This window comes from Cervus elaphus, chromosome 8 (genome assembly GCF_910594005.1).
Source record: "Cervus elaphus chromosome 8, mCerEla1.1, whole genome shotgun sequence".
Classification (NCBI taxonomy): domain Eukaryota; kingdom Metazoa; phylum Chordata; class Mammalia; order Artiodactyla; family Cervidae; genus Cervus; species Cervus elaphus.
In genome coordinates, this window is record NC_057822.1 from 36,647,107 (window position 1) to 36,671,684 (window position 24,578).

The 24,578-nt window shown below is 37.9% G+C and overlaps 1 protein-coding gene across 15 annotated transcripts in view; it reads right to left on the reverse strand.

Moving 5' to 3' along the window:
* Positions 1-24,578, reverse strand: part of UNC80 (unc-80 homolog, NALCN channel complex subunit) — a 223,463-nt gene that overhangs the window by 93,564 nt on the left and 105,321 nt on the right. For 12 of the 15 annotated variants that reach the window (XM_043910184.1, XM_043910183.1, XM_043910182.1 and 9 more), the window contains exons 25-28: positions 21,668-21,801; positions 15,612-15,777; positions 9,092-9,295; positions 6,775-6,875 (exon numbers count right to left, since the gene is read on the reverse strand). In XM_043910184.1, coding sequence (XP_043766119.1) covers positions 6,775-6,875; positions 9,092-9,295; positions 15,612-15,777; positions 21,668-21,801 — 605 coding nt within the window. The remainder of the gene's footprint in view (positions 1-6,774; positions 6,876-9,091; positions 9,296-15,611; positions 15,778-21,667; positions 21,802-24,578) is intronic. The other 3 variants (XM_043910194.1, XM_043910196.1, XM_043910195.1) reach the window with 1 other exon arrangement.

Sequence of the window (24,578 nt, forward strand, 5' to 3'; positions counted from 1 at the left end):
TAAAAAGGAACCACAGACCACCAGAATACAGAAAACCCACTCCAGACACAGCAATCTAAACAAGATGAAAAGGCAGAGAAATACCCAACAGGTAAAGGAACATGAAAAATGCCCACCAAGTCAAACAAAAGAGGAGATAGGGAATCTACCCGAGAAAGAATTTAGAATAATGATAATAAAAACGATCCAAAATCTTGAAAACAAAATGGAGCTACAGATACATAGCCTGGAGACAAAGATTGAGAAGATGCAATAAATGTTTAATAAGGACCTAGAAGAAATAAAAAAGAGTCAATTAAAAATGAAAAATGCAACAAATGAGATCAAAAACACTCTGGAGGGAACCAAGAGTAGAATAACGGAGACAGAAGATAGGATAAGCGAGGTAAAAGATAAAATGGTGGAAATAAATGAAGCAGAGAGGAAAAAAGAAAAAAGAATCAAAATAAATGAGGACAACCTCAGAGATCTCTGGGACAATGTGAAATGCCCCAACATTCGAATCATAGGAGTCCCAGAAGAAGAAGACAAAAAGAAAGGCCATGAGAAAATACTCAAGGAGATAATAGCTGAAAACTTCCCTAAAATGGGGAAGGAAATAGCCACCCAAGTCCAAGAAACCCAGAGAGTCCCAAACAGGATAAACCTAAGGCAAAACACCCCAAGATACACATTAATCAAATTAACAAAGATCAAACACAAAGAAGAAATATTAAAAGCAGCAAGGGAGAAACAACAAATAAAACACAAAGGGATTCCCATAAGGATAACAGCTGATCTAGCAATAGAAACTCTTCAGGCCAGAAGGGAATGGCAGGACATACTTAAAGTAATGAAAGAGAATAACCTACAACCTAGATTACTGTACCCAGCAAGGATCTCATTCAGATATGAAGGAGAATTCAAAAGCTTTACAGACAAGCAAAACCTGAGAGAATTCAGCACCACCAAATCAGCTCTTCAACAAATGCTAAAGGATCTTCTCTAGACAGGAAACACAGAAAGGTTGTATAAATGTGAACCCAAAACAACAAAGTAAATGGCAACGGGACCATACCTATCAATAATTACCTTAAATGTAAATGGGTTGAATGCCCCAACCAAAAGACAAAGACTGGCTGAATGGATACAAAAACAAGATCCCTATATATGCTGTCTACAAGAGACCCACCTCAAAACAAGGGACACATACAGACTGAAAGTGAAGGGCTGGAAAAAAATATTTCATGCAAACGGAGACCAAAAGAAAGCAGGAGTCGCAATACTCATATCAGATAAAATAGACTTTCAAATAAAGGCTGTGAAGAGACAAAGAAGGACACTACATAATGATCAAAGGATCAATCCAAGAAGAAGATATAACAATTATAAATATATATGCACCCAACATAGGAACACCACAATATGTAAGGCAAACGCTAACGAGTATGAAAGAGGAAATTAATAGTAACACAATAATAGTGGGAGACTTTAATACCCCACTCACAACTATGGATAGATCAACTAAACAGAAAATTAACAAGGAAACACAAACTTTAAATGACACAATGGACCAGCTAGATCTAATTGATATCTATAGGACATTTCACACCAAAACAATCAATTTCACCTTTTTCTCAAGTGCACATGGAACCTTCTCCAGAATAGATCACATCCTGGGCCATAAATCTAGCCTTGGGAAATTCAAAAAAACTGAAATCATTCCAGTCATCTTTTCTGACCACAGTGCAGTAAGATTAGATCTCAATTACAGGAAAAAAATTATTAAAAATTCAAATATATGGAGGCTAAATAACACGCTTCTGAATAACCAACAAATCATAGAAGAAATCAAAAAAGAAATCACAATATGCATAGAAACGAACGAAAATGAAAACACAACAACCCAAAGCCTATGGGACATTGTAAAAGCAGTGCTAAGGGGAAAGTTCATAGCATTACACGCTTACCTCAAGAAACAAGAAAAAAGTCAAATAAATAACCTAACTCTACACCTAAAGCAACTAGAGAAGGAAGAAATGAAGAACCCCAGGGTTAGTAGAAGGAAAGAAATCTTAAAACTTAGGGCAGAAATAAATGCAAAAGAAACTAAGGAGACCATAGCAAAAATCAACAAAGCTAAAAGCTGGTTTTTTGAAAAAATAAACAAAATTGACAAACCGTTAGCAAGACTCATTAAGAAACAAAGGGAGAAGAACCAAATTAACAAAATTAAAAATGAAGATGGAGAAATCACAACAGACAACACTTAAATACAAAGGATCATAAGAGACTACTACCAGCAGCTCTATGCCAATAAAATAGACAACTTGGAAGAAATGGACAAATGCTTAGAAAAGTATAACTTTCCAAAACTGAACCAGAAAGAAATAGAAGATCTTAACAGACCCATCACAAGCAAGGAAATCGAAACTGTAATCAGAACTCTTCCAGCAAACAAAAGCCCAGGACCAGATGGCTTCAGAGCTGAAATCTACCAAAACTTTAGAGAAGAGCTAACACCTATCTTACTCAAACTCTTCCAGAAAATTGCAGATGAAGGTAAACTTCCAAACTCATTCTGTGAGGCTACCATCCACAAAAAAAGAAAACTACAGGCCAATATCACTGATGAACATAGATGAAAAATCCTTAACAAAATTCTAACAAACAGAATCCAACAACATATTAAAAAAATCATACATCATGACCAAGTGGGCTTTATCCCAGGAATGCAAGGATTCTTTAATATTCACAAATAAATCAATATAATACACCACATTAACAAATTGAAAGATAAAAACCATATGATTATCTCAATAGATGCAAAGAAAGCCTTTGACAAAATTCAACATTCATTTATGATAAAAAGTCTCCGGAAAGCATGAATAGAAGGAACATACCTCAACATAATAAAAGCTATATATGACAAACCCACAGCAAGCATTACCCTCAATGGTGAAAAATTGAAAGCATTTCCCCTGAAATCAGGAACAAGACAAGGGTGCCCACTCTCACCACTACTATTCAACATAGTTTTGGAAATTTTGGCCACAGCAATCAGAGCAGAAAAAGAAATAAAAGGAATCCAGATAGGAAAAGAAGTGAAACTCTCTCTGTTTGCAGATGACATGATCCTCTACATAGAAAACCCTAAAGACTCTACCAGAAAATTACTAGAGCTAATCAACGAATATAGTAAAGTTGCAAGATATAAAATTAGCACACAGAAATCCCTTGCATTCCTACACACTAACAATGAGAAAACAGAAGAGAAATTAAGGAAACAATACCATTCACCATTGCAACAAAAAGAATAAAATACTTAGGAGTATATCTACCTAAGGAAACAAAAGACCTATACATGGAAAACTAAAACTATAAAACACTGATGAAAGAAATCAAAGAGGACACAAACAGATGGAGAAATATACTGTGTTCATGGATTGGAAGAATCAATATTGTCAAAATGACTATACTACCCAAAGCAATCTATAGATTCAATGCAATCCCTATCAAGCTACCAATGGTATTTTTCACAGAACTAGAACAAATAATTTCACAATTCATATGGAAATACAAAAAACCTCGAATAGCCACAGTAATCTTGAGAAAGAAGAATGGAACTGGAGGAATCAACCTGCCTGACTTCAGGCTCTACTACAAAGCCACAGTCATCAAGACAGTATGGTACTGGCACAAAGACAGAAATATAGATCAATGGAATAGAATAGAAAGCCCAGAGATAAATCCACGAACCTATGGACACCTTATCTTCGACAAAGGAGGCAAGAATATACAATGGAAAAAAGACAACCTCTTTAATAAGTGGTGCTGGGAAAACTGGTCAACCACTTGTAAAAGAATGAAACTAGAACACTTTCTAACACCATACACAAAAATAAACTCAAAATGGATTAAAGATCTAAATGTAAGACCAGAAACTATAAAACTCCTAGAGGAGAACATAGGCAAAACACTCTCTGACATATATCACAGCAGGATCCTCTCTGACCCACCTCCCAGAATACTGGAAATAAAAGCAAAACTAAACAAATGGGACCTAATTAAACTTAAAAGCTTTTGCACAACAAAGGAAACTATAAGCAAGGTGAAAAGACAGCCCTCAGATTGGGAGAAAATAATAGCAAATGAAGCAACAAACAAAGGTTTAATCTCAAAAATATACAAGCAACTCCTGCAGCTCAATTCCAGAAAAATAAATGACCCAATCAAAAAATGGGCCAAAGAACTAAACAGACATTTCTCCAAAGAAGACATACAGATGGCTAACAAACACATGAAAAGATGCTCAACATCACTCATTATCAGAGAAATGCAAATCAAAACCACAATGAGGTACCATTACACGCCAGTCAGGATGGCTGCTATCCAAAAGTCTACAAGCAATAAATGCTGGAGAGAGTGTGGAGAAAAGGGAACCCTCTTACACTGTTGGTGGGAATGCAAACTAGTACAGCCACTATGGAGAACAGTGTGGAGATTCCTTAAAAAACTGGAAATAGAACTGCCATATGACCCAGCAATACACACTGAGGAAACCAGATCTGAAAGAGACACGTGCACCCCAATGTTCATCGCAGCACTGTTTATAATAGCCAGGACATGGAAGCAACCTAGATGTCCATCAGCAGACGAATGGATAAGGAAGCTGTGGTACATATACACCATGGAATATTCCTCAGCCATTAAAAAGAATTCATTTGAATCAGTTCTAATGATATGGATGAAACTAGAGCCCATTATACAGAGTGGAGTAAGCCAGAAAGATAAAGACCAATACAGTATACTAACGCATATATATGGAATTTAGAAAGATGGTAACAATAACCCTACATGCAAAACAGAAAAAGAGACACAGAAGTACAGAACAGACTTTTGGACTCTGTGGGAGAAGGCGAGGGTGGGATGTTTAGAGAGAACAGCATCGAAACATGTATATTATCAAGGGTGAAACAGATCACCAGCCCAGGTTGGATGCATGAGACAAGTGCTCAGGGCTAGTGCACTGGGAAGACCCAGAGGGATTGGGTAGAGAGGGAGGTGGGAGGGGGGATCGGAATGGGGAATACATGTAAATCCATGGCTGATTCATGTCAATGTATGGCAGAAACCACTACAATATTGTAAAGTAATTAGCCTCCAACTAATAAAAATAAATGGGGGAAAAAAAAAAAACTGAAGCGATTGGGACTTCCCTGGTAGTGCTGGAGGGATCAGAACCCACGTGCCAATGAAGGGGACACAGGTTTAATCCCCTGTCCGGGAAGATTCCACATGCCAGGGGGCAACTAAGTCCATGTAGCACAACTACTGAGCCTGCACTCTAGAGCCTGGTGCCCAAACCACTGAGGCCAGTGCGCCTGGACCTTATGCTCTGCAACAAGAGAAGCCACCGCAATGAGCAGTCTTAGCACCATAGTGAAGAGTAGTCCCCACTGGCCGCAACTAGAGAAAGTCCGAGCAAAGCAATGAAGACCCAACCCAGTGCAGTCAAAAAATAAACAATGAAATAATATGAGAATAAAATTGAAGACTTCTTAAATAAATAATGGAACATAAGTTAATGGAGGGTAGACCATTTTATCCATTAGAAACTTAATAAAGAATTTCGATTCCTCAATTTTAACTATGTTTATATTCAATATAAGGCTGTTGTAGAAGCTTTTTTATGGAAACTAACAAGGTAATTTTAATAGAAATGAATATAGCCAAGAAGAGACCTGGTCATCCTGAAGAAGACCAGAGCTAGAGCATTTACACTGATGTGAACAAAAGAAACCAGACACAACGGAGTACCCAGCATATGACATGCATTTCAGAAACAAACAACACTAATCTTCCATGTTAGGATAGTAGTGACCCGTAAGGGAGGGTAGTATTTGGCAGAGGGCCTGGATAGGGCTTCTAAGGTACTGCTAATGTTCTTCTTGACTTTGTGGTGGTTGCACAGATGTGTCTACTTTATGAGAATTTATTGAACCGTGCACATAGGTTTTGTATGCTTTTTCATATGTGGGTTTGACTTAACTACAAAGTTAACTTTAAAAACAGTTATCTCAGAGATTGTCAAAATCAGCTGGTTCTGGGAATCAGCCAGTTCCAAGGGCATAGCCCTGTACACTCTGAGTGTGACTTACCAGGCAGCCCTTATCTGACCCTACTAGAAGTAAGATGAAAGAGGGGATGGAGACATTCCATAACTAACATCAATAACAGTGCCGCCGGTACCCTGCCAACTGTGGATCACATCATACTTGCTGAGCTTTCTCTTCCTTTCTTCATGCCCTTGAACTGCAATCTGTGCCTGGGACTCCCTCTTGCCTGTGCCCTCAGGAGAGCCCTTTGAGGTGTGACCGTAATCATAGACTCTCCATGTCCTGGTTTACAATTTGATAGAATGCAGACTCAAGACTGACACCATGATCTTGCTCTCAGCATTTGTGAAGACTTGTGTAAAACTGATCATGAGGCCTTGACTGTGTTACCCAGGTTCTCTCGACCACCAACCTGGCCTGGTCCCTCAGGGTTCTCCCTGACTTATACTGACTCCCAAGCCAACCTTGGTCTTAGATAAGGTTCAAATGAATACAGTCCAGCAGAAGACCCATCTTAGTGAGGATCCAGAGGTTCAGCTGAAATGTGAACCTATAGATTTCCAAGAGGCTGAAATGGATGGATATTTTTAGTACAGTCTTTTGTCCTCTCTTCACAGATCTCCCCCCAGTGCCGAAAGAAATGGATCTCAGGGCTCCTTCTGAGACTCCTACTTACATGAAGCCATGACATGTTCCTGTGGTAATTTTCCTCCACGCCGGCTGCACTCATGCCCTCGGGCTCAATGCTGGGCTCACTTGCACTCCAAGGACTCCCTTCTTCAAAAGAAAAACACCAAGAAAGGTTGTACCGTTCTGTCTCCCTGGAGAGCACATTGCTATGGTATCATGGTCCATGCTTTTGAATCCTAGGGCACACTACCATGGCCAATGGGTTACAGGGCATAGCATTGACTTTACTGGAGGAATATTAATAGGAGCTGTTCCCTTTACCACCAGCTGAACCAGCAATTACAAAGACATTTATGATCTCTGTTACAGTGGCTTCCATTTTGAGACATGGGAGCAGAGAAAAAAAAAAACACAGAGTCAAGTCCTTGAATTGCTAAGATGAGCAAGTTATTGGTTGAGTGTGCCCAAACCCATTCCAGACTGCCCAGACCTCGCAGGTGTAGGTAAGTAGGGACACCAGCCAACCTGCAGTGGCCACAAAAAGTGCTGCCACCTCCACTGGGACTGTGACCATAGCTAATGTTACTGTCCTTCACACCAGCTGGCTTTGCTATCAGAGCTACTTCAAAGATGCCTCAGAAAAACGAAGGGAATTTGGAAGTAACTGTGCCCAGTTGAGGATAACTCTTTGTCCAAGTTCCTCTCTAAAAGAGACATGTCACAGGAATTCTTAGTATACCAGATATACTAGAGAGTATACTTAATATACTAGACAACAAAGCTTTATGCTCCAATCTACCAGCTTTTCTGGGTATTTTCTATGACAAAACTATGCCTCTAGCTTAGACAGTTTGACTTAACTGGTTAGGCTAAAGGGATCGATTTAAATAATTAATTCAAATAATATTTTTCCCCAGACTAACTGATGATACTGTTACAGCTCAGATCTGTAACTAAAGATGGCATGAGGCTTTTTTTCTATTATGTTCTTGAAAAATAGGCTGAATCTCAACTAATGCATAAATTAGCTATTTTCAAAGGGAAGGGTGGGTAGGTGTAGAAACATTTTCTATTTTAAACTCTCTTTGATTAAAGATACTCAGCTCCTATTTCAGCAGGCTAAATCAATAATTTATCCACATTCCCTGGATAAAGAAAGAAAGAAAAAGAAAGTTAAGTCGCTCAGTCGTGTCCGACTCTTTGCGACCCCATGGACTGTAACCCACCAAGCTCCTCCATCCATGGGATTCTCCAGGCAAGAATACTGGAGTGGGTTGCCATTTCCTTCTCCAGGGGATCTTCCCGACCCAGGGATCAAACCCAGGTCTCCTGCATTGCAGGCAGATGCTTTAACCTCTGAGCCACCAGGGAAGCCCTGGATAATGTCTAACTAACTTCTGAAATAACTTACTTTTAAAGTAGAGCTTTCCATTTTGGTTTTCACACAGGGACTGAATGGCAAAGAATATGTGCTTCAACTTTTACCTAACAAACTCTAGGCAGCTGGTGAGTCCTACTGGCATGCTCATTTAATCTTTTTCTTGTCTCTTAAGATGATGATCAGAGCCCATAGGACTAACACATTTTGGGATTCACAGTCTCTTTGGGTCCTAAGGTGACAGTCTATAACTCTAATACTCTGACTGTATATAAATCTGATTCTCAGGAGCTTGACATACTTTATAATCATTCCTAATTTATCTTTAGAGCATCTTTTCACTGTGGGTAAGGAGCACACAGAATTATTCTTATTGGGTAACTGGGGAAAACAAATTCCCAAGAAGTTAAGTAACTTGCTGAAGGTCACTAGTCATTAGGTGTAGACAATCTTTCCTTTCTAAAATTTTGGTTGTTTTCACTGAGAAAGAGAGTTTATTTTACAGAGTACATTAAGTCAGCTTAACATCAAGGGAATGTCTACATTTTGCTTTAAAGGTCCTGTTCAGAAGTATAAAGGCATAAAGTATTTGGATCTCAAAAAAAAAAAAAAAAAATCTGTCATTGTCACTAAAGTATTTTCTTTCCCTACTGTAGACTTTATATCCTCCCTGCTCAAGCCGTGATCCTTGAACCAGCAGCATCAGCGTCACCAGGCAGCTTGTTAAAAGGGTAGAATCTCAGCCTCCTATTTCAGAGATGCTGAATCAGATTTTGAGTTTTAACAGGCTCCCAGCTGACCCTGTGCCCAGTAAGGTTGGAGCAGCCCTACTCTGGAAGGCAACATCGTTTACAGACCCCGTGGGCACTCTAACCTACAGCGCTGCCCTCCGACTATGGACGGAAATGGACTTGAGCTGTATGGGGATTTGGGCTCTGTCTTCCTACCCCCCGCGTCCCTGCACACACCCACTCCTCTATGTTACCTAGGTCAGTGACAGTGTCCCTGCTCTGGGACAGCTGCAGCTCCTCAGCCTCAGACTCTGAGTCCTGCCGTGATAACTTGCTGCTCTTTAAGCTGCCGACCCGGCGAATGCTGGACAAGGAACCCCCCTTCTTCACCTGGAAACTGCGGGTTCCTTTAATCTGGAGCAGGCGGGAACCTCCTATCCTGATCTTCCTGCTGGGAACTGTATTAAAAGAATAAAATAGGGCTTTTTCCCCCTTAGTTCTCCCCAGTCAGCGTCAGAGCCAAGCTCTCCCCAACTTTGTCACTGAACAACCTCTTCTCTGCTGGTCTGGACAAGGAGCTTCTCCCACGTGCCCAGCCAGGCAGCTTTGTTGGACGGGCAGGAGGCTGGGTCCACCAGGAAAGGCTGGTGCAGCTTCTTTCTTGGACACACAGCTCATCGGTGCTGGGAACAACCTGCTCTCTCTCTCTGGCCCAGAATTCACAAGCATGAGCGCGCCCTCACCACGGAGTCCTCCAGGACCGTTAGCATGTTCACACAGCATCATTGCTTGATTTCACGGAACGATCAGTCATGTGTTTTTGTCTTTTGAAATGGGACAGACAGATTTATGTGAGTTTGGGAAACCCCTTCATGGGAAACCCTTTCATTTGGGAATACCTCATTAAGAAATAAAAACAACAGTTGCTTCACTCTCCAACAATCAGCAGTGGGGTCCGCTCAGCTCCTCAGCAAAGGCACTAAAGGATCTGTTTTCAGTGGGGTGCTTTGGGTGAACACGAGGGTGAAATGGTTCCATTTTCAATGCGCCTAGTGATTGCTCCTCTTAGTCAAAAGGTTGGGTGAGATATGAGTCCAAAGGTTGCAACACCCTGCGCCAACCTTAGTCTACATATACCAAGAAGAACATGCATTACTCCTTTTTAGTGTTCTGGAAGAAACAGTCATCAGTGAGGAAAATTAAAGGGTAAAAGAAACACATTCAGCTAGAAACCTACTTTTTAATCAAAAGCATCCTTATTTCCCATAGTCACATCCACACCTCCTTACTTTTCCTCTGAAGATCTGGGATTGTCACATACTGATACCGTAAGGGTGATTCTGAAAGTTTTCAGGGCTTCAAGTGATACTCAGGAAGGGGCTGTTTTTTTAAGTTTTCCTTCTTAAGACATGAACAAGATTTCTTACTAATTATGCAAGACACAGCTATTAATATTTTAGTCCCAATCAGGAAAATTGCATTTTAGTCTCAAGTTTCTCACCCATAGGAGTGTTAGTCTGTGACTATGATAGAAGCTTGTACCACTCCATAAAATGTTAATTAAGTATACACTTTTAGTGACATCTAAAGGAGCCTAGAAGAAATCCTGTTGAATTATGTGAAATGTTTAATCTCTAATTTATACCCATGATTGAGAAAGACTAAAATTATCGTCACTCAGCTGGCAATGGCTTCATGGAGCTCCCTGAGCACATCTGGATAGAATTTCACATCCAGACAGAAGTTCTTGCAGCACAGTTGAATACGTTCCACAAAGACCATAATGCTCAATTTTAGTAATAGCACAAACTCATCCACTGTATTTTTCAGTATTATTTTTAGGCACAATTGAGACTTTATGACTTATCTGAAATGCATTTGAAACAGAATATAGTTATTTTTAAAGACTATTAATACAATTATGTCAAAATAGACTGGGAAGCAGACAAAAAGATTAAAAAAAGAATTTAAAAATTTTACAGAGGCACACTTTGGCATTCTTTGTCTGATTTCATGATATTTTTCTGCTTACAAATACAGTACAGTAACCCCAATTTAATATGATGCAAAAAATTTAACTTTGAGAACCCTGTTCTACTACCAAAGATAATTGGAAATATCATATAACTGAAAAAATAATATTCAGAATTATGGCATTGGTTATTTACAAAGGACATAATTGTTAGGATTCAGATTTGGTAAAGTACATCCATGACAATGAGAACTAGTATTAAAGAAACAAATTCATCTATATTGCCTAAAACATTGCTTTTTCCTTTTCTCTAATACCACATTATATCTATTAGCAAGTCCTGCTGATGTAACACTTCCAAATATAGGATTTTGAAAGCTCCATCACCTATTCCCTGGACTAATATAACCAACAAACTGTACTCTCTTACCCTACTCCTACAGTTTGAATCATATATAATATTTGTTATATCATTTTTCTGGTCAAAATCTCCCAACAACTATCAGACATATTTAAATAGAATTAAATTTCTAACCATATTTACAGGCCCTATTTATTTGACCTTTGCTCAACCCCATCTTCAATACTTCCTCCAACTCATTCTGTTGCAGTCCTGTTGGCCTCCTTGCCCTTCTTCACATGCTCCCATGTTCCTGCATCAGAGCCTGTGCTCACTCTTGTCTCTGTGTGGAAGACTTTCCTCTCAGCCCTCAGCCTCACTGGACTCTTCACATCATGGAAGTCTCAGCCCAGTGTCACTTGTGACTAGAATCCCTCCTCCTCCAGGTCACTACCAATTCTCTGACACCAACTTGATCTCTTCATACTATTTATTTCTACTTGAAAGTCCAGAATTTAATGTTATTCATTATTAGCTAATCTAAACTAAAATATACATGGAACATTTTCCCTTTTTATTGCTGTATTCTAAGAATCTGTAATAATGCCTGGTACACAGCAGATGTTCAGTACATGATTATTGAGGAATCACACAAGTCTTGGTATCTGTATTCTGGAAAGCCAGTCTTAGTTTGTATCTGGAATATGGATAAAATGATATCAGATCTTGCTCGGAGATTTTAGGTAAGATATTTTTCATTCTAAGAATGATTTCATATTAGTTTTCCTTTGTAGAATCCAACTGTCCTCAGGTTGTTTATTTCAAGAACTGACATTTTTAGATGTTATACAAACAGATGGTATGAAACTTTAAATAAAATTTTAATAATCTGAGTTAGCAGGGTCCCTGCGGTCCCCATTTTCACATCAGCTTTAGCATCTGGTATCAGCTTGTTAAAAGGATTAAGGAGTATTTAGGAATCTTTGAGAAGTTTCTTGCCAACTGGTAAAGGACATTTTATGAATATGTTCTCATTTTATTTATACTTCTAGCTTTCTGCTCTTAATAAATAGCTTCATATAATCCCATAACCATTCTAGGAGAAGAAAAATGCTTGTACATTTGAACATTAAAGGCAATTTACATAAATTATAATCATGATTAGTGTTTTTAAAAATAAACCTGAGGTTTTATTTCTTAAAATGATATAGAATTTACTCTGCTGAAATGTAACCATATCAGTATTAACACTTTTTGCTTCAACTACTTTAAATAATAACTAACATAATAATTTTGAGTGGGGGAAAAAAGTCCCTGTAGGATATGTTTAAAATACGTAAGTTTCACAGAAACAGAATCACAGATATTGAGAACAGACTGGTGGTTTCCAAGGGAGAAGGAGTCGGGGGAGGGGTGGAATGAGAGGCTGGGGTTAGCAGATGTAAACTTTTATATAGCAAATGGATAAACACCAAGGTCTTTGTATACCACAGAGAACTATATTCAATATTCTGTGATAAACCATAGTGGAAAAGGATATAAAAAAGAATGTATATATATGTCTAACTAAACCACTTTGCTATATAGTAGAAACACAACGTTGTAAAGCATCTATACTTCAATTTTTAAAAAGTGATAAAAAAAGATGGAAGTTTCTCATCATATGCAGTCCTCTTTGTCAGAAGTATTTGAACAAACCTTGACTTGATACTTCTTGCTATCAGAAATTGATAAAAATTGGCTAATTCTTCCTGCAACATGGCTTTTGTTCACCATAAATTCAACACAATATATTTACATTTTTAAATGTTGTGACAACAATCTGATCTGAAATATTAAAAAGATTTTTTTTTCAGAATATACCCACTCTTTACAAAGTTTTAAATATTTTAAACATGTTGTGTTTTATTTATTTAAGGCTATACTTTTTCAGAGTTTTTTCATTATAGTTTTTTCATTATAGCATATTACAGATGCTGAGTATACATCCCTATGCTATACAGTAGATCCTGTTGTTTATTTTATATATAGTAGTACCTCCTCCTGCCCCACCCCCTGCTATCCTCTTTGTTAGCCACAAATTTGCCTTCTATGTCTGTGAGTTTATTTCTGTTTTGTAAAAAAATTCATCTGTATCATATTTTAAAATTTCACATATAAGTGATACCTTATGATATTTGTCTTTCTCTATCTTCACTTAATATGCTAATATCTAGGTCCATCCATGTTGCTACAAATAGCATTATTTCATTCTCTTTTATTTGACTAATATTCAATTGTATGTACATGTATGTGTATATACATATCACATCTTCTTTATCCATTCATTTGTCGATAGACATTTAGATTACTTCCATATCTTGGCTATTGTTAATAGTGCTGCAGTGAACACTGGGATGCATGTATCTTTTCTAATTGGTTTTCTCCAGATTTATGTCCTGGAATTGCTGGATCCTATGGTAACGATATTCAGTTTTTAATGACCCTCCATATGGTTCTTCATTGTAGCTGCACCAATTTTCATTCCCACCAACAATGTAGGAAGTTCTTTTTTCTCCACACTCCAGTGTTTATCTGTAGACTTTTAATGATGACCATTCTGACTCACATGAGGTGATACCTCATTGCAGTTTTGATTTGCATTTCTCAAATAATTAGTGACATTGAACATCTTTCTGTGTGACTATTGGCAAGGTCTTCTTTGGCGAAATGTCTGTTTAGGTCTTCTGTAGGGCTATTTCTTTTGAGAATCATGTATTCTTTGAACTACCAAACATTTATGGAGTTACTGACTACAGAAAATACACCAGTGGAGAAAACTGTCTTTGACTCTTTTTCCAAATATGCTGATATTCACTTAATGGAAATTTGTTAGAAAAACACTGAAGGGCAATAAAATTTAAGAAATACAAAAATCAGAGAAGTTAACAGTTTAAAGGAGGCTTTAAAGAGCAACTTAAAACTTTGCAATCTTTAACTCATATTTAGGATTTTCTGCATGGGTTTTGATCTATATGCTCATAATACATATTATAAAAAACTAATGATTATTTATTATCTCCTAGTTAGAGACTGTGTCCTTATTGAGTTTACGTTTTACTTGCATTGTTCATTTAAGTTAAAGTGAAAGCTGCTCAGTCGTGTCAGACTCTTTGCGACCCCATGGAATTCTCCAGGCCAGAATACTGGAGTGGGTAGCCTTTCCCTTCTCCAGGGAATCTTCCCAACCCAGGGATCGAACCCAGGTCTCCCACACTGCAGGCAGATTCTTTACCCACTGAGACATTAGTGAAGCCCAAGAATACTGGTGTGGGTAGCCTATCCCTTCTCCAGGGGATCTTCCAAACACAGGGATTGAACTGGGGTCTTCTGCATTGCAGGCAGATTCTTTACCAATTGAACTACTGGGGAAGCCCATTGTTCATTTAAAGCTCTCAACATTCCAATGTAGTAGGTGTTAATAATCTAATTTTACAGAGAAGAAAATTGGCTTAGCAGCTATACTTGGACAAGGTCACATGATTAGTTACTCTATTCCACCATTTTAAGATGCACTTTTTTTTTTTTTTTTTACATTTGAACATCTCTGAAATTGAGATTTGGCTTACAACTGATGCCATCTTAAGATATCACTAGAGCCAGGTGGTACTTGTGACACATTTGCTATTGCTTGTATTCATGTAAGTGTCTAAAGCACCAGCAACAAAATGTATAAAACGGGTGCCAGTGTCTTTTAAGTCTCAGGAGCTGAATGATAGTTGGGTGAAGGAGTGGCTGAGGTGGTAAGTCATGTGTGTTCGCAACATTCCTGAAGCAGGAATTGAAGGTAGGCTATCTTCATACAATTGCACGTTGGCTTATGTAACAAGCACCAATAGCTTTATAGATTCCTTTAAGAAATGATGTATTACTAACATTCTGATGACACAGAGGACATTATCATACGTAAAAATACAGACAGTGACAATTTTGAGTTGAAAAGTGATTAAGAATTTGAACTCTGAATTGAAGATAGTTTAGGAAAACTAATTAGTTTACTTTCCTGCAGAGAGAATCATACGGACTGGTAATAAAAATCTATATTAATTACGTCTGAAAGTCTTCTTTCAATAAGAATAGAACACAAATTAATTGATAAGAAAGCATTGTGTAAGAGCTGAAAGGGGAGTACTTTTCCTTTGTTATTGGTGTATAAAATAACGGTTCATTTTACAACTAATGGCACCTTATATTCAATGGGGTATGGAGAGATGCTGAGCTAGAATTAGAACCTCCCTGACTGCAGAGTTCAACTCCTAACTGGCATGATTACCTAGTTGAGTGAACACTGAGTGAACACTGTTAGTGCTGTATGGAGCCAACAATGTGGATTTCTTTCCGTGCACAATTCTGCAGTTTAGACCCAGACCAAATATCCCTTGAGAAACCCAGAAACATGAATTAATTTTTGCTTTATCCATACCTTTCTTCTCTTCAACACCTGCATCTGATTTGAGGGTGTGGCTACTACTGTGAAGGGAATCTTTTGAGTCTTCATTTTCATCCAGGACGCCAGCAAAGCTGATCTTCCTTTCATATCTGTGCCGGTCCAATTCAGGGTCCAAACGAAGTCTGCAGCTCTCCAAGTCCTGCAATGTCAGTGGGGAGCATGTGAATGATGGCATCTCCCCAGCACTGCATTGGTCTTCTGGCAAACCTCACTCCATTTTGAATAGCACACACAGCATTTAAATAGTCAATTTCCATCTACCTTATGCCAGTTTCAGACTGCGGCCATGAAAACATTTTCCTTAATCCACAGGTTAAGGATTCAATTGCAAGCCCAGGTTGTTACCTGTGCTTCTGACCAACTGGTTATAAATTGAAGGTTCCAACAACACCCCTCCTCAGTTCAGTTAATTTGTTAGAGGTGGTAACAGAACCCAGAGAAATATTTTGCTGACTAGATCACTGGTTTATCATAAACAAAATATAGTCATCAATAGTTAGATGGAAGCAATGCACAGGGCCAGGAATGGGGTGAGGGTAACCAAGCTTCCAAGTCCTCCAAGGCCACCGTTCTCCCCAGTCATCACATGTTCACTAACCAGAAGCTCTCTGAATCCTGTCCTTTTGGGTTTTTATGGAGGTTTCATTAAATAGGCATGATTGATTAAATCAGTGTCACCTAGAGGTGAGGGGAGTGGTACTGAAATTTTCATTTTTCTAATCACTCGGTGTCCAGCTGATCCTTAGGTAATCTAGAGACATAACACAAGTCACCTCATTAAGACACCTTGGTCACCCTCCTTAAGAAATTCCAAGGGTTTTAGGAACACTGTGCCAGAAATGCAGATGAAGACCAAACATAAATTTTTTATTACATATCATCATATCCCAGAACAGAAACAGAAAACAAATACCAAGGTGATGTTGGAATTCAGTCCTAAGGATTAAGTAAAATTTGCTCAGCAAACAGGTAGGAAAAGGCAGTTCTGGCTTAAGAAACCTCGTGTATGACGGCCAGAGGCACAGAACAGGATCAGACAATGGGAGAATCTCTCCTTCTCTTTTAGGAAGATTTCAAATATAAGAGGGGTTCCTTTACCATCCGCTTATGAACAAAATGATCCCATAGCCGAAAGTAGGGAATGCAAGTATTTACTAGGAGTTAAATCTGTGAGGTGAGCATGGACATTTGATTTGTTCTACGAATGGAGACTCACTCATGCTGAAGATCATATTTAATCATTAATCTATAAAACACTTTCGGACCTGATAAATGAAAAATATATAAAATGCTAACCTTATTTTTATACAGTGATTTTTTTTCTAATTATGAAACAATAAGTCCTTGGATTCAAGTAGCTTGAAAAACAAAAGATGTTTTGAAAAACCCAGTTTGTATTGAGATTAAAACCTTATACTTTCAACTGTTGTTAGTAAATGAAACTTTTAGACTTTATAGTTTCTTTTCCCTTTGAATTAAGAACAGAAGTTACCCTTTGGTACTCAGAAAACTGTATCACATCTAGAAAAAAGAAGGAACCACATGGAGTTCTATTTAACTTTGTCAAAAAATGTTCTAGGAATATAATTGCTCCTCTGAAATTAATCCTTTTTAGGAAAAAGAAAACAACCTAACTACTTTCCAGTTTGGCAGCCAAATTTAATTAGATAAGCTTCTTAGTTGAGACAAAAAGTAATAACAATTCTGATTCTCTAAAGTAGTTATTTCTTCCAACTTCTGGTATCTACTAGTCAAAACCCTACTTATCTTTCAAAGCTGTATTCATATATGATCTCTTTCAGGAAGGTCCTTCAGATTTTTCCTGGCCCTCCTTTGGCCGGCGTTGGCCCTCTGCTCCTTCCCTGTGTGTTGTTCCTGTGGTGGTTCTGTTACAGCTTATTCGTCTCTGCATCACCCTCACTCCCACCTCTGCACCCTTTATACCACCCTTTCTCATAGCCTTACTCTCAAATATTCACATCTACTCTGCAAATATGAATGTGAATTGTGTTTCGCTTCTGATTGGGCTTCCCTGGTGGCTCAGCTGGTAAAGAATCTGCCTATAATGTGGGAAACCTGAGTTCGATCCCTGGGTTGGGAAGATCCCCTGGAGAAGGGAAAGGCTACCCACTCCAGTATTCTGCCCTGGGTCGCAAAGAGTTGGACACAACTGAGCGACTTTCACTGATTGTTTAGTTTTAGGAGCATTTGGGATCCAGTGGTGTATTCTTTATAATGCGACTTGTTAAATCCCACTGGTACCGTTGGTACAGTTTCTAGCACAATCTCGTACAAAAGCATTTGATACGTTGTTCTCCCTAATGAGTGAACATAGATGTAAAGAGACTTCTCTATGGTCTTTTTCTTTGTTATTAAGGATCATCTTGGCATCCGATGGGAATTAATTTAATTCCATGCTGCTTGGTCATCAGTTACTGGTTTCACCAACTCAACAGGGAAACATTTTAATAGATCTGTAGTTTTATAGACAAAACTCTCTAAAAAAATTTGTGTTTTCAAGTTTGGAAGTTAATCACTACTTGAAGAAAAATGGCTTATTATGCTTTTTTAGATGATAAATCTTGTTAAAATGCTGCTTTTCCCCTTTCCTAGATATTCTTTATGTGTATGGTTTACAAAAAGAGAGAATAAAAATGCTACCAGAAGTCATTTTGGGGGGAGAAACAAGTAACTAAGTTCCATCTAGAGATGTAGATGGAAAAAACATGTTAAGTTGGTAAAAGTATTTATTTAGCTGATATTAATTTTCCTTTTCACTAACCTCCACGCCCCACTATCCAGTGAGTGACCTCCTGAGATTGCCTAGCTCTATCAAATTAACTTTGATTTATTGTATTTTAGGCTCTTTGCCCTTCTCTTCCTCGTGTGTGCTAGATACTGTCCGACTCTTTGCGACCCCATGGATGGTAACCTGCCAGCTCCTCTGTTCATAGGATTCTCCAGGCAAGAATATAGAGAGGGTTGCCATGTCTTCCTCCAGCGGATCTTCCCAACCCAAGGATCAAACTTGAATCTCTTGTCTCCTGCCTTGTAAGGCAGATTCTTTACCACTAACACCAGCTGGGAAGGCCCTTTCTCTTGCACACTTCGGATATAACCAGGACTTTTTCAAACAAACAAATATTTCACAAGGAAATGATCTTATGACATTTCTATCAGAAAGACTTTCTTGGTAGAAAGTTTATGCTCCCTATCTTCCCCCCTCCTCAAGTCTCAGATACTAGAATATTTATAGTTTCTAATGTGATTATTTTTCTAGCTTATACTTTTATTATTCTGGACATTCAGGTAGCTATTTATTTTTACTGCTGTTAAAAATGTTACTCAGTTAATAAAATATCCCCCAAATCTATAAATATTCTTACAGCAAGTGTCTCATTAAAACTTTAGGATATTTCATTTTAATGGTATTTATGCTTAGCCTGTTAGATTCACTGTTTTGTGCAACTTCTCAAAAACCTATTTCAAGCATTTATAGTTTCTGTGTTAGTAAAATGGTTTTATGATACTGTTTTTTCTGTAATAGTTAACAGTGTGATTCAAGTTTTCTTTATCATCAAGTATAGTTACATAGATTAAGCATGAGCTCTTTCCCATTTTCCAAAGGTCACATCCCCCCAAAATTTATGAACCTATACTTGACAATAAAAGTTATAGTTCAATGAACAAAGGATTTGTGAGACCTAGTTAAAGGCAATGAAAAATTTCCTCTTATTGATTGAATAACTGCAGCCTCTGTTTTAGTTTAATTTTTTGGCATTTTCTACTAGACAGCCAGTTGATTTTACAGTCATTTTTTAAAGATTTGATTAATTTTTTAAAAAAAGAAATTTGTTACAATAATAAGGAACATTAAACTATAGCTTTATAGTGTTGAAAGAAAGAACAAAAATAACTGAATCAGACTTTAAGGTTCTTATTTTTTTTCAATCACTATACGTCAAAATGGTGACCTTTAAAAATCTGAAAATTTGAACTTCCATGCTGGTCCAGTGGCTAAGACTCCATACACCCAGCACAGGGGGCCCAAGTTCAATCCCTGGTCAGGGAACTGGATCCCACATGCTGTAACTAAGAGTTTGCTTGCCACACCTAAAGATCCTGCATGCTATAACTAAGACCTGGCACAGCCAAATAAATATTAAAAAATAAATAAAAAATGAAAATCTGAGAATTTAACAGATGTGTTTCTGAGCTTTTATGAAGACTTCAGTATAATTAGAATATTGATGTGAATAACACTCACAGAGACCTACAGATTAACCTTGACTTAAACATGTTTAAATGGCAGACTTACTTGATTTTCTAGAGTAGTCTCAATATAATAGTAAAGGTGACAATTCAGAAAAATAAAGGTTCAGGATAACATGAAATTAAATAAGGGCAGTAGGAGGAACTCCATTTCGTAGTACTTAAATGGTGCAGTTTCACAGTCCAAATGTGGACACATTTCTCTAGAAAACATATTTTACCTACAAAGAGTTCCATTTTAAGTTTTAGAATGTGAGGAAATGGGCTGTGCAGACAATGGAAAATCAGAGTTAGAGGAACAACTCAGGAATACCAGAGCACTGACTTTTTGGTTCCATTCCTCATGCCAACCTCCAACCCCCCAGGACTGCAGTAGGGTCTTGCTGGGATTGGTCAAAACAGCAGGAGAGTTGGCGCACTGTAAAATTCACCTAAATGGAAGCACATAGATTGTTAGTGTACCAGTTTCTCTGGTAGTGTAAATTTTGTATAAAGGGGAGAAAAAAAAGATTTGTCTGCTTCCTCAGCTCTGGTCAGGTAAGGCCTATAATAAAAGAACCACTGGAAGCATGGTGCCCATTAGAGAACAAAAGGCCAAGAAAATCGGCTCTGAGATGGACCTCTGTCCAAAGTGCTTTGTGATGACTCCTGGCTCTTGCAGGAATTTGTATCTTAAGTTAAAAAAAATCAGGCCCTGATGGCATACAAGTGTGTCTGTAATGTATGCCTGCCTGTGTGTCTTTGTGTTTCTGTGCACACATGTGTGCGTGTGTGCGTGTGTGTGTGCATGTGCATGTGTGTGTGCATGCACACATGGTCTTTTTCTGCCTATCTGTATCCATAAGAAATGCTGCAGGAATAAAATATTTGTTCAGAGACATTTACATGCTAAAGACTTGAGTCTTTTCATTCATAATTTAAATGAGAAAATTCACTGGAAGCACATAAATTTATGAATTGTTAGTATGGTTTTTCCAGTGGTCATGTATGGATGTGAGAGTTGGACTATAAAGAAAGCTGAGCACCAAAGAATTGATGCTTTTGAACTGTGGTGTTGGAGAAGACTCTTGAGAGTCCCTTGGACTGCAAGGACATCCAACCAGTCCATCCTAAAGGAAATCAATCCTAAATATTCATTGGAAGGACTTATGCTTAAGCTGAAACTCCAATACTTTGAACACCTAATGCAAAGAACTGACTCGCTAGAAAAGACACTGATGCTGGGAAAGATTGAAGGTAGGAGGAGAAGGGGATGACAGAGGATGAGATGGTTGGATGCATCACTGACTCAATGGACATGAGTTTGAGTAAGCTCCGGAAGTTGGTGATGGACAGGGAGGCCTGGCGTGCTGCTGTCCATGGGGTTGCAAAGAGTCGGACATGACCGAGCAACCGAACTGAACTGAGTATGAAAAAAACAAACCTATCAGTGATTTCTGGAAAATCACTGGCTATAAAACTCCTCACAGTTTGCAGAATAAAGGAATGTAGAAAGGTGCTTAGACATTCCTAGGTTAACTGACAGTGATCAATTAGACATTACCCAGTGGTGCAGTCTTTGTGATTTTAAAGTCAATTTTCAGTTTTTTAATAGATAAAGAGAGATTTTCTTTTTATATATGAAAATCCCGTGGTTGAATTTTTAACATTTATGATAATATTTGTTCATTGGATATTTGAGGAAATTGTGACTACTGAAAACCAAGCCACCTGGCTGGATTCTCCAAGTAGCCTCATTATTAATAAGCTTCACTAACCATCAGAGGCTCAGTGCGTGGTCTGGGCAGACATGAAAACGTCTCTCGTAGGAAGGTGGTAATCTCCAGGAGAAGCTGGCAGGCTGCCATCTTCAAGGCAAAGGGGCAGCCACATTTAGAGGGGTTCACAGTACCTATGGAAGGAAAGAGTTCTTTCATAAGCAAACAACCAATAAAAAATACAGAGGCACGGTTTGATGGACATAGCTACACATGTGTAAAATCAAATTGTATATGAGAATGTTACCTATCCATGTGCAAAATAAAACTGTAAATGAGGATGTCACCTGTATATGTTCATTTACCTGAGCCCTTTAGCATAATCTATACATCACCTTACACCTCTTTTCCCCTCCATTTTGCAATTCTATAACAAATACCTCAGTATTAAAATGTCAATCAGTAAGAATTATTTCCCTTAAGGCATTACAAACAAAATGCAGCTCCACTAGGCTGGATAGCCTTTTAGTGAAAACAAAAACAGAAAGCAGCCTTGCCAGATTTTCACATAGCTATTCAATCAGATTTATACATGGTATAGGGCCGTGAATAGATTTGGAACTACGAAAGTCCTGTCGGCTTACTTTGTAAGAGATATCTGTCTTAATGTTCTTAGGGCAGTGAAGTTGTTTCAGCTTTAACCCAGATGTGTTTCTGTAGCATAAACAAGACTTATTTACTTGGTCATCCATGTTATACAGTTTATACAAGCTAGCCTGTCATATTAAGGAATAGCTATACTAGAATATGCAAATATTCTCCTTTGCTTTGAAGAATACCAGTCTCTGAATGAGTTAAACGTTGTAACCACCATAGACCAACAAATGGATTTTGTTATAAAGGCAGATAATGGCCAAGGTAACACTATAGACACTTAAATCCTCAGGATTAGTTCTCAGATACATGACATCACAAATAATGGAGAAATATATTGATTACTTATCAGTGTTCAGAAAAGAAGACAAAGACATGTCTCCCACAGAAGAAAATAGTTTGAATGAATCAACTTATCAAGCAATAACTATATCATTACATATTAACCTTCCTAAAAATATCTTTAAATAGCTCTAAAATATTTCCTGTGTATTTGGCTTTCATAATTGATATAATATATAATCATAGCTTATTTTGATAGTAGGTAGAATTTTGGTCTTTCTGAAGATATCTGGCTATTGCTTCCCCATGAAAACCATTATATTTTCTACAGAGGTAATATGTGGCTGGGGACATTGCCTCTTATTAAGAATGAAAAAGCACTGTTTACAATAGCCAGGACATGGAAGCAACCTAGATGTCCATCGGCAGACGAATGGATAAGAAAGCTGTGGTACATATACACAATGGAATATTACTCAGCCATTAAAAAGAATGCATTTGAATCAGTTCTAGTGAGGTGGATGAAACTGGAGCCTATTATACAGAGTGAAGTAAGTCAGAAAGAAAAACACCAATACAGTATATTAATGCATATATATGGAATTTAGAAAGATGGTAATGATGACCCTATATGTGAGACAGCTAAATAGACACAGATGTAAAGGACAGACTTTTGAACTCTGTGGGAGAAGGCGAGGGTGGGATGATTTGAGAGAGTAGCATTGAAACATGTATGTTATCATATGTGAAATAGATTGCTAGTCCAGGTTCGATGCATGAGACAAGTGCTCAGGGCTGGTGCACTGGGATGACCCTGAGGGATGGGATGGGGAGGGAGGTGGGAGGGAATCACCCATGGCTGATTCATGTGAGTGTATGGCAAAAACCACCACAATATTGTAAAGTAATTAGCCTCTAATTAAAATAAATAAAAATTTTTAAAATGGTACTAAAAAAACCCCAAAAACAAAACAAACAAACAAAAAAAGAATGAAAAAGACAAACTCCTTCATTGTTTCCAGACTGATACTTGCTAATACCATAATTATTTTTAAAATGCAAACTGAGCTATGTATTGACTTGAAAGTGGAACTAAAGAAGACATTCCAATCTTATATGCAGTGAATGAATGTTCTAGAGTCTACATGACTCTAGAACTTGCCTAGATGTGCAACTGTTTATTAAAACATAATTGAACACTAGTTATTTAGTATCAACTTCTGGCTCTGTGCTTATAATCCTAAAGATATCATCTAGATTCTTCTTGTCAGTCCCATAGACAATGAGCTTGGTCTTAGTCCAGGCTTTCTCATAAGTATCATCTGAAATATTCTGTTACAGGGAACAATTACTGACTTACAAATAGTCTCACCAAAAAACTGTTATATCAAGCATACCATATTGCCAGTGATACTTATGTGGTCTCATGGAAATGTGAGACCATTTTCGCCTATGAAGCTTCCATCTAATGAGGCTTTGGCTTCTCTATGTTCTGAAGGACCCCTAGGAGATATGGGGCAGTTTGGGGATGTCTCCTGGCAGGCCTAAACTAGATTCTGTGGTTGCTGGATTATCCTCAAGTCCTATTACAAATCAGACCCAATTTTGTGAGTCATTCTAGGATAACCCAGACTCCTGTGAACTTGAGGGAATCTTTGGGAACAACTTTCATCATTAGATTAAAAGACTAACATCAAAATTTGGTGTTTTGCCAACAGCTAAGTCAAGATTTTCTTATAAGGGCTGAGGAAGAGCAAAATGATGGGAAAATGCAAAAAAATTATTGGTATGAAAGTAGAGGACAATATGTTTTCTTTGATTATTATTTAGTTCTGTCTAATATTACACTCTAGCCATTCTTTTCTATTTCATGCCTTTAAAGATGAAGTAGGTTTGGCATCACTTAACTAAGGATAATCCTTAAGACATCATCAGGGAATCTGCATTTCAAATCACTAGGGTAGGTCAAAAGGAAGAGACCTCAGTGTCTTCATCAGTTAATGATACTCATTCCAAAACCATATTGGAATTTGCT